The sequence below is a fragment of the Thunnus albacares genome, chromosome 12, assembly GCF_914725855.1.
Source record: "Thunnus albacares chromosome 12, fThuAlb1.1, whole genome shotgun sequence".
NCBI classification, from domain to species: domain Eukaryota; kingdom Metazoa; phylum Chordata; class Actinopteri; order Scombriformes; family Scombridae; genus Thunnus; species Thunnus albacares.
The window spans coordinates 9,840,565-9,851,867 of record NC_058117.1 but is presented as its reverse complement, the minus strand read 5'-3'; the positions used below and the strand labels follow the sequence as shown (position 1 = coordinate 9,851,867).

Genomic DNA, 11,303 nt, shown 5'->3' with positions numbered 1-11,303 from the left:
TTATCAAGTAGTGATATGTATTCTGTATGAATAAGTGGTATTGTTGCAAATTTCCCCTTGTTGTTTGATGTTGAGTTGAAATACATTTTCTCATAAACATCAGTGACATGACTTCTGCACATTTTCCATTCTATTACTATTACAGTTGTGACATTTCAATTCTTCAACACAACAGCCACCGGAATCATGAATTTTACTTGGCACTATTTTTTCCATCGTAATTTCTGCTAACTACAGAAGGCAGACTTTTTTAGAGGGCATTTGAAGGCATCAACTCTTTCCCCACCCCTCCCTCTGTATGCGGCAGTGTTACTACTATATGTTAGGTGATATTATCAGAGTACATTTTACAGAGTTGTACAGTACCCTCATAAAATTAATAGATTCTATAGTCTTGTTCTGTGAGGGTGCTTTGTTAAAAAAAAAAAATCTTAGTGGGAATTCTTTCCCTGCACTTTTATAGACTCTTGCAACGGATCATGTAACTTCTGAAGAAGGAGCTCAGCAACAACCCCTTCACTCTTCTTACACTTACAGGGTCTTTGAGCCTGCAAATAATTATCTTTACTCTGAGGTGCACATCTGAAGCCATGTGTTCAAAATGCTTTACATCTAAAAGAGTGTAAAGGAGGTTCAGTTATAGGATAAATGCATAATATTAATTGTAGAAAATTATTTTTGCCATTTTCAGGTAGTTATACATAACAGTGTTGTGTAGAATGGGATAAGGAATAGGTTACATTAGACACATATACTAGCTGATAAAACACTAATTAATGTTGCAGATGATTCAAAATATATAGTGCAAGGAAACTTTTAGACAGATTAACCTCTGTTGAAATGATCCCTCACTAACGAAGACCATGTGGTTCACAGCAGTCTATTCTGAGGTTCTGATACAGACATGTTATTTTATTATGAAATAATTATAAAATAATCCTCCTTGATATTTTCTGAGCTCTCGCCTATCGTAACCGTTATCTGTACCAGCACTGCAGTCCATCTCTGTAGGTTGTCTCTGGGCTTCAATAGTTTCTGTTTTATTTGACATCATCCAGATCCGTTGATATAAAGCTATTATTCACAATACAGCATAGGTCAGTTTATTCCTCAAACCTAACAGGCTGACCTTCAACATAAGTTACCCTAACCTTTTTTCCATGATAAAAGAAATTTTAGGTGCGCAGTTGCTCTTGTATGCTGGTCCTTACTTTGTTGGTTTTGGGGGTTGATAAGATCCAGCATGTGGCAGAGGATGCAGCAACTCCCGTGACCACCATATGACTTTGTAGTTTTTACTAATTGGTCAAGCCAAATAAAAACATTGTCAGTATGTCATAGAAAGCAGCATGTTCTAAGTGAAATGACAAGAGGCTGATTCACTGAGTTGTGGTTGAAGGAGTAGTATTTCATCATGCATGACTAAGTCATAGTACTGCATTACATCTGCAGCATTTGTTGAGGTGAAATGGGAGCTCTGCATGGGCCTTTTGCTACCCAAACTCAAAAGAAAAAGATACTTAGGTCTATATAATGTGACAAATGTTGGCAGGTATCTAAGGTTTGTCAAGTCTGAATAGAAATTTTAAATATTGTAAACAAATTATATCTTTAACATTCATAGAATGCCAGTTTCAGTTTTGTGTTTTCATTTTAAAGATGCCCTTTATCAAATATCCCTTAAATTGTCAAAGGAATAAATACATCTTTTTAAAGCTTCAGGCTTTTGGTTTAGCTCTGCACCAGAGAAATGCTGTAGAGCAGTCATGAATGTTCACAAACCATAGGGAACACTGCCCCTGGTGGCTAAGGAGTGTATTTTTCAGGGTATCATACTTCTTTTTCCTTTTTTGGTTATCTTGAATGAACCTTGAACTCTCCTCCAGCCACATCGGCTTATATGCCTGAATGCTCCGGTTAAATGCCTATTAACAGCATATCAATAGCAAATACAAATTTGTTGGTCCAACAGTGTGTATTTTAACTAGTCTATCATTGATGATCAGACAGATATGAACCCAACAACACAGTGAAAATGTACCATAATATATTTGTATTAGAAATAACACCACACATTTTACACATGTATCACCTCACATCATGTAGTTCCATCACATGCCACAGGCCAGCCCTGACTGTTAATGATCTAGTTCTCATGTACAATAAACTTCCTGACAGCCATCCCAATCATTACATTGGTCAACCCAACGAAGCCTCAAACCCATGCCCATAAAACTGAAACAAGGAAATGTGTAGCTTTTTTTTATTTTTATAATGCAGATATTTGCATTGAGTTTTACATACAGGAAAAACCTGAACACTTGTACACAATGTACAATATACTGAAATTATTGTTTTCCTCAAGAGACACATCCTTAATTTGCTCATGAAGGGATTATTTCCAATTCCCAATGATTATATGTTTAGCTGCACAAATGTGCTACATGACATGGTTCAAATCAATCTTTGTATCTGTGTGGAAAATGATAAAAGGTATAGGAGATCTACAATGTTAACTTAAAGAAAAGGAGTGAACCACTTTCACTCATCAGCTCTACCAAAAATAATCTTTTGACTTGCATTGTAATTCATGAGCCTTTATGTGGTTGGATGGTTGTGTCTTTTACTTTGATTTGCCTACAGGGGTCATAAATGAGCATGTAATGAATCTTATTATTTACGCAGTGGAGTCATAAACAGTCACTCACAGATGAAGAGAATAACAGTGTGACTCTGTGTGCATTCAGTCCAGTTTGCCAGCTTCTTCACAGAGCCTGAGTATAATAACAGATCATCTCAAATGGCGAAATCTCTTTGCTCTGGGATTATAATAAAATGACCATTTGTTTTTATCACTTAATCTGACCAGAGTAGAAGCAGAAGGAAATATGGCATTAAAGATACAGAGACTGGCCAAGGAGCCTGGTTTGATCCCTGGTTTTGATGAAGATGAAGATGGGCTGAGAAATTACTCTTTCAGAAGGCACTTTACAGCAATGCTCCACTGCATGTATGTGTATGGGAATATGGAATAAGACAAACTTTTACTTGTGTTTTCTTGAAAGTGGCTTTACTTTCTCATTGTTTGGAGTCCCACAGACCCCAATGCTCTATGTCTAATAATAATCATTATTATTATTATTTCAAAATCAACAGTGTGTTATTCCAGATATTATTTTTCTTGTCTTCTGTCCGTATTAATGTAGAAAGTGTTGAAGTGGTAACTTTTCCTTTTGCTACAAACTGAATTTGCATGTTTTATAAAGGCAATAAAATACAGGAATTAGCATAAAGCATTGATATTACACCAAGTAAGTAATAAGTATTTTATGTTTTATATATACACATAAATATAACATTTGTATGTGCATGCTTTTGATTGCCAAACAGTCATCCACATTCAAATGTATCCTGCATAGTGACGTTACTTATATTTAGGTAAAGTAAATCCCCAAAAGAACCAATTCATAATTCTCTACAGCAGACTTTTGAAAAATGTCATCTGTTCAAATCATGTTTATAAGCAAATATCATAAAATAAGGAAAAGTCATGAAGTACTAAGCTGATAAAACAACGTTAAATATACCCTCCATGTTTGCTTTATTCTACTTTGAATAATAATTTGTGTCTACTATGGTTTTTCCACAAAAAGGTCTTGTTAAAATCTCTTAAATTATACCTCTGTCCTTCTCCCTCATTGAAAAATCCAGAATGTATGAATATGCAAATGTATTTCCCCTGAAACTACTAGAAACAAGATGTCTCCTACTTCACTGAAAAGTCCTCTGTATGTGCTCTGGAGGATTGAAATTTTCACATCACACTTGTATATCACATGGTATAATATGATGCATACTGGTGATGATGCATGTTTGAAGCTTAAACTCAGATTTTGTGAGAAGTGAGCATAGAGAAACTGTTCCCCAAACTCTGCACATACATCATTCTGCACAGCTTTAACCTCTTATATTAACTTATAATGACCTTTTGGTTGTAAAATTAAAAGATTTACATTTAAAATGAGACCAGGTTTATGACTGTAATTAAAAGGGTTTATTTTGGGTAAATTATTTTCAGGCATGTGCACAAAAATGGGGTGCCTGGTAAGAAGTTAAACTAATTAGACTTTAAATAGACCCATGTTGAGCTGGAGCCTCCAGGACCCCAAAAAGAACATTAGGATTACTGCAGATACATTGTTGAGTGACATATTTGTGTATCTCAAATTCTTTTCAGTGAGTCCGTTTTAATGGGAGAAATTGGCTGATTAGCAGCCATCCGTGAGCAACTTTCAACCACGCTTGTGCCATTTCAAAGGTGTTTTTAGGAGTACTATATTTGTGAGAGTGAAAAGACCATTTTGGAATCCATCAGCCACATGGACCACAGAGCTTATTCCTGTATAGCCTTGATGGCAGTCAGCCACACAAACCTCTGGTGTGAGTATTTGTCATGTTATTCCTACAGCATGAAAACACGTCCGATGAATGAAAGACTGAAAGACTAAATGGTTCAATCAGTAAATCCCCATTAGCCTTCATGTGTACCCCGGCCTTCCCTCAAACAGTTGACTCTTGGCTGAGCTGATAAGTCCCTCTTTATTCCGCCGCCTGCTGCCATAAAAGCGCCGGGAGCTCATTGTGCGGAGGGATCTGATACGGACTACACCCAGCCGCTGCCTCACTGCCCTGGCTTTCTTTGCTGCCCCAGCCTTGACGTTGCACAACGTCGAAGTGCGGGTTAGATTGGAGACTCTAAATTCGTCTGTAGGGCTTTTCCCCCCTCAATTTGGCTGCCTCTCGTTTGGTAACCTCACTTCCAAAGCGGTAGGGCTTTTTTATACAGCATCAATTTCTTGAATATGTCTTGGCAAAGCTACGTGGAAAACCTGATGGCCGATGGCAGCTGTCAGGATAGCGCCATTGTTGGGTATACGGACGCCAAATATGTTTGGGCAGCACATGCCGGTGGTACTTTCAACAATATCACGGTAAGAAGGCAAAAATGAAGTAATTCCTGCGAAGGTATGGTTCCGTTTGACAGTGTTGTTATGAATCACCCACGCAGACGCTCGCCAGACTGAATAGCGCTAAAACCGTTACCTCGCAGGATCTACATGACGAGCGAGCTAACGGTACCGTGTTAGCGGAGGGGGCTCCAGCTAGCTTATCGGTGGCCTGCCGCGGCTATTTCCTGCTAAGGAAACATTGCAGGATTAGACCTCGTGTGGATCAGATAAGACTTCACTCATTGTAGCTTGCATGTACCTAAGGGTATAAGGCATTTAGTTACCTTCTTAATAAACACTACTCAAAAAAAAAATTAAGACACTGATAAATGAACCTAACGCTAATTTTAAACCAGCGAGTAGACGGTGTCTGACTTAAAGGAAGCGTGCATGCTTTTGTGTGCACGGCCGCTTTGATTAGTTAACGTTAAGCCGCTGCTTTACCGGCTACCTGTGGTTAAAACGGCTAACACTGCCTTGCGTTTGGTCAGTCTGCGGTAAACTCTCCCTATTGTTAACACGGGGAATGTAGCAGCATATTTACACATGAATATTCTGAGTGAGGATGTCATTGTGTGTTTTTTAATTCATTGAGAGGGCTGGCATGAGTGCTAGTCCGGTGCACACACACATACGTCACTTCACTTCCGTTACTCACTGCAGGCAGAGGCTGCAAGCTAACATTATTGCTTGGGTTGTGTAAAGTTACAGACAATTGTGATAACAGTATCTAAAGTGTTGCACGTTTCCAAGCTCTGCTCTCAAACCTCACCTCTCTCTCAATATCAGGCATGAATAATTGGTCCCAGCTTTGCAGTTTTGCCAACAAGGGCAGCAACCAGCAATTGATTTAATAACAATTATTCTGTGGAAAATGGTGAAATATGCTCACTGATTTCTTGCATATTAAAAATTGCTTGTTTTTCTGCTGACAAACAGTCCAAAACCCAAACATATTCAGTTTAGTGTCATACATGATAAAGGAAAGCAGTGTATCATCACACTTCAGAAGCTGGAATCAGCAAATATTTGACATGGTTGCTTGTTAAATGACTGAAATAATAAATTACTATGAAATTGGTTACTGATTAATTTCCTGTCAATCAACTAATCAATTAATTGACTAATAATTTCAGTTGTGTTTGGAAGTATGACAACATGAGTTGTTGTTTTTTTTAATATACTTTTGAATATTGTACTGTTGTAATATTATGAACGTTACTGGTTATCTAACTGGCAGCATATTTGTTGCATCTATCTGAGGATCCATCTGCAGTCTTTTCAATTCTGTGGCTTTGTGTGTATTTCAGTCTCAAGAAATTGATGTCCTTATCGGTAAGGACAGGGAGACCTTTTACACCAGCGGTCTCACTCTGGGCTCAAAGAAGTGTTCGGTCCTCAGAGACAGCCTCCATGACGACGGAGACTGGACAATGGACATCAGGACAAAGAGCCAAGGAGGAGAGCCTACATACAATATCTCTGTGGGGAGAGCCGGAAAAGGTAAACGTCTAGTTTCAAAACAGTTGATTTATTGCAGTTACTAAAACGCTGCTTTTGTGGGTCAGGACACCTTATTGTTTTTTTTTTTTTTTTTCCTCTATTGTGAAAACATCACATGGTACCAACCAGGTACCTGTCAACAGATAGGAAACACTTTATCATTCAAGTGATTGAGTCACACCTTTGTGACTTAGGAAAGTGCAAAATGAAAAGTGGGTCCGTTTCACCAAATTTGCAACATGAGGTTATTTTCACCTGTTTGTTTTTGATGCATGATAATCAAAACAAATAGCATACCTGTGGGCCATACCTGTATTTTCTTGATTAATTGATGAATCATTTGTTAAAAAAAAAATCCGAAAATTATTTTTAAAAAAGCCCATCTCAGTTTCCTAGAGCTCAAGTGGACATTTTCAAATTGTCTTTAATCCAATCAATAGTCCAGATTCAAAGATATTCAATTCACTTTAATGTAAGACTAGCAAAAGCAAGTTCTCACATTTGAGAAACTGGAATATTTATTAATTTTCTGTTAATCGACTAATCTTCTCAGTTCTAATGGCAACATTTTGTGATCTGCAGGTAACAGGGCTCTAAATCTTTTGTGAAACGGGCCCCAAAATCACATCATCCTACATTGCTCTCAGGCAAAGAGACATAGATGCAGACTTGTCAAGTTAAAATATTTTACATATAGTCTGATTTGCATCCTAAACCTCATGTAAGCCAAGGTTTGCCTACTCCGTCTGTTTGCCCTCGTGGTCCTCAGTGTCTGATATGCTTCAGTGTTTCTCACAATTTGAGAATTAGTGCAGGTCTGACGTCAACGACTTGGACAGTTTGTACAAAATGACATTTCTAGTCTATATAATCATACTTAATCAAGAAAACGATGGCAGACTTGTGAGAAATGCTGATTGCAATCAAAATCAAACTGTTTTTCCTTTTCATTTTCCTAAAAGGTGCTCCTTTTTTCTATTCAGAGATTTCCACCTGTCACCTTCCTGCTCTGCATGTTGTAGTTTAAGGATAGTCACAAGCACAAATGAAACATTGCATGTACCAACAAGTGCAATGAGACTCTATAGTCTTAACACATAATCGTATAGAATGCTCCTCCTTCATTAGTCTCTGGCATGTATCTTTTCATAGTCTTGATTTAACAGAATGAGCCAGTCCCGGCTTGAGTGCTGTACCCTCTGACAATAAAGGTTTTCTTTGCATTATTTTCTTTGCAGTATTCACTGGCTCATTAGTGTTAAGTTACATCTGGTTTGCTGTTAAAAGCAAGAGGTCTGTCTGGACCAGTCAAGTGTGCTTTTCTTCCCTGCAGCTTATAATGGTTACATTTATTTAAAAAAAAAAAAAGCTTCACAGGTGATATTCAGCTAAAGGCTATGGAGGATCAGGGCTGTATGGGAAATTGCTCACTTGTTCGCACATTGATTATTGAATATTTAACAACACTAGTGAGTAATAAATTACAATTTTTGAAACTACATTGTGTCAATTGGTAAAAATGACCTAGTACAGTCTACCGTTGCAAAGAACACCTGCAGACATGAGCCCTGCATATAGCACACAGTAAAATATCCCTGCACTGCACACTTCTGGTGAAAATACCTTTACTTGGAATGCCTTTCCTTTACTTTTCACTTTCTTAACTGTCCCTTTTTTCTATCTCTTCTCTTTCAGTTTTGGTTCTTGTAATGGGCAAAGAAGGGGTCCATGGAGGCGGATTGAATAAGAAGGCTTACTCAATGGCAAAATACTTGAGGGATTCAGGGTTTTAATGTTTTCAAGCTCACTTAGATAAAAATTGAGGGACAAAAAGAAGAGAAAAGAAAATATTGCTGTTAAGATTTCTCCTGCAAGCAGTCAAAATGTCTTGGAAACGTTTTAATAGCAATGAAGAGTGGTAAGATACTGTGTCACCTTTGTCCCTCCCCCCTTCATCATGTGGGGTGGGGGGGGGAGACTCTTCAATTTTGTTCATTTCTCTTTTTTTCCTTGTGTGCTCCAGTATTGGTTGTAGTCATGGGAAAGGAGGCGGTCCATGGTGGAGTTCTTAACCAGAAAGCATATTCAATGGCTGATTACCTGAGGAAGACTGGATATTAAGCAACCTCTCCACCCATCCATCAACTTAGCAGCTCACTCCCACTCACCGCATTGTGTTTGACACTACTTCCAGGATTAGATGACAAACAATGTTACTTCCTCCCCAGTGTACTTTTATACACAGCCTTTTGTTTGCTCCCTCATCCTCCTTTTGTTCCCCACTTTAACATTGTACTTCTCATGTTTTTGGCACTACAGTAATGGCATGTTCATTGAAATGGTTTAAATGTTTATTAACCAAAGGAATGTGCAAAAAAAAAATGATAGCAAAGTGTAATAAAAGTGTACAACAAATTTGGACTCGCCTTGTATAACATTCACTTAGCAAGTGGCTAATACTCCAAGGGGAAGTACACATGTAATGGTGGTGTCAGTTTGCATAGTTTTGCTTTTTGAGCATAACTAAGAGATGCCGGGTTCTTTTTGTTTTTTTTTTTTTTTCTCATCAGCATGTCGGCATTTAAAAGTTGCATGCATACTCTCTCCAGTATACAGATCCCAGCCCTGTCCCCTCTCTGTCGAAGCGTTATATTCCAGCCAAAACCATCTTCTCATCTGCCTCCATCTTCAATTTTGTTAAAGCCTCCATTAAAGAAATGACAAATTTCCTCTGACAAAGTCCTGTATGTGTGTACCAATTTGCCACCCTCAAGCGCAACTTGTTTTACCCTCCATCACATGCTTTTCGCTGTTGTACCTGAATGTGGTCTTAAAAGTTAATGATGTGGTGTTGGGCTGTTGTTTGAGTGTAGTGTAAGGTCAGCATTGCTGAAGTCTCAAGATATCGTCATAATACTTCACCACATCCTGGAGTCTCAGTGGACATTCCACCTCTGTGACAGCTCCGACATTTGTCAGTCAGCTCCTGCTATTTGTAAATTTTGCTGTAAATCACTACACACTAATGTTATGTAAAGTTTTTTTTTTTTTTCTCTCCCCTTCGGACCAATTGTCATAGAAGAGGGTTATCAGAATTGCTTCAGCTCATTCTGATAGTTGATTGTTGGCATCACTGTAAATCATTAAGGCAACTTCAGATAACTGTAAAACATTTAACTGCTTCTTTAGACTTCAACACTACTTAAACTTTTCATCACTAATTAATTTGTTGCTAACTTCATGTTCATTAACCAATGAAACGGCAATGTCATTTTACTACAGTATGAATGCATTTTGACTGTAAACCCAGGCTGTTGGACTCCAACACCTTGGAATTATTTGCCTTGTGCTTTAGTCATCAAAGGTGTATTCACAAATTGTCATAGTACGGTACTTAGAAGTATATTTAAAAGAAAAAATGATGCTGTGTACACTAAACATATTGAAAATGGTGTTGGTTGGAATAAGAACATTTGTAAGTTGTCTTGTGAAAATTTTCTGAGAATAACTGTGTATTCTGTGCCATAAAATCGATCTGATCTGTTGCTACTACGAGTTGGATTTTTAACTGCTGCCCCAGCAAGAAGTAACTTTTAATGGCACTTTCCTAAGGGATATTTTGGCATCAGTAATCTCCAGACTTTGTGGAATATGTACAGAATTAAACGACAGAAAAAAACATTTGCAATATTTTTTCTTTTTTTTTTTTTTCTTTTTTTTTGAGTTGGAAATTCCTTCCGCCACAAAATCTGCTATTTCAAATGCCATGAATTGATGAGACATCTTGTTTACAGACAGATCAAATAAAAGTTATTCCAACCAGAGGTAAAGCAAGTATGTCCCGTCTGTTGCTGTGAGTACAAACTTGTCTGTGGACTGATTCAGTCTATAGTTCAGTCTCAAGTATTCAGTTCAAAATTATTTTATCAATGACACACTACATGAAATGTTTGCTTGAAAAATTAAAGTGTTAGGGGATGTAGTCAAGTAATATCTCATTGTGTTTATGAGTGTGACTGTAAATAAGTAGCCCCAAGTTGTGAGAGAAGTCAACCACATTTTCATGGGTGACAGACTGTCATTGAAATGAATTACTTTGGAGTGACCCCACTTACTCCAGATGTGTCACACAATTTAATAATTTGCATCAGCTTTTTTTCAAAGTGAAGCTTAGACACTAACCTGACTTGTGGCTTTGAAATGAGTTGATCAGTCCAAAGGAAAGGGGACGTATTGATGTTGATTACACCAAAGGAATTAATTATTGGCTTTCACAAACAGTTTTTACCCTATTAAACTCTGAAGAAAGTGAAACCCATACACAACATGAAGAATGCTGAATCTTTAATCAGACTTTGTTAGGCTAAACATAGTAAAATATAAATAGCCTATACTGAAAAAACTAATCAGGCCATATTTTAGTGCTACAAGGTGTATATTTCCTAAAAAACTAACTCTCCCCATGTTGGTGAAACAAAACCTACAGGCCATGACCTGAAAAGTAGCTACATCCCTGCATAACACAGGTGTACAAGCAGGTAGGTAGGCCTGAAAAAGGCAGCAATAGACACCATCAACATCGTAAGTGTCTAAATTTTTTCATATGTCAAGTAATTGCCAGGGATTTTAGATTTTGAAGTTATCAAGTTATCATCAAGTTATCACAGGCTCAGGAAAACCCGGACAGATCAGGTATTCAGGCCTAAGAAAAATCAAATATCATTACTCAAGGCATGGAAATGGACAAGACTATCAAACAGGAGTTGAGTGTTCTATTTGACAATTCTGCCC

General features: G+C 37.6%; 1 protein-coding gene across 2 annotated transcripts; it reads left to right on the top strand.

Moving 5' to 3' along the window:
- Nucleotides 1-4,608: 4,608 nt before the first annotated feature.
- On the top strand, nucleotides 4,609-10,336 carry LOC122993789 (profilin-2-like). 2 transcript variants are annotated; one of them, XM_044368236.1, is made up of 3 exons: nucleotides 4,609-4,991; nucleotides 6,320-6,512; nucleotides 8,208-8,524. In XM_044368236.1, the coding sequence occupies exons 1-3, from the start codon at nucleotides 4,863-4,865 to the stop codon at nucleotides 8,303-8,305; spliced, it is 420 nt and encodes a 139-aa protein (XP_044224171.1). In that variant the 5' UTR covers nucleotides 4,609-4,862; the 3' UTR covers nucleotides 8,306-8,524. The 2 variants fall into 2 exon arrangements, with proteins under 2 accessions (XP_044224171.1, XP_044224170.1); XM_044368235.1 differs by lacking the exon at nucleotides 8,208-8,524 and adding an exon at nucleotides 8,536-10,336 and having other exon boundaries at nucleotides 4,610-4,991.
- The last annotated feature ends 967 nt before the right edge of the window (nucleotides 10,337-11,303 follow it).

What these genes read in the sequence shown, in the direction of transcription:
- LOC122993789 (XM_044368235.1), top strand. Translation starts at nt 4,863, where the DNA reads ATGTCTTGGCAAAGCTACGTGGAAAACCTGATGGCCGATGGCAGCTGT. An exon ending in GTACTTTCAACAATATCACG is followed by an intron (nt 4,992 to 6,319) that starts GTAAGAAGGCAA and finishes TGTGTATTTCAG; the next exon opens with TCTCAAGAAATTGATGTCCT. An exon ending in TGTGGGGAGAGCCGGAAAAG is followed by an intron (nt 6,513 to 8,535) that starts GTAAACGTCTAG and finishes TGTGTGCTCCAG; the next exon opens with TATTGGTTGTAGTCATGGGA.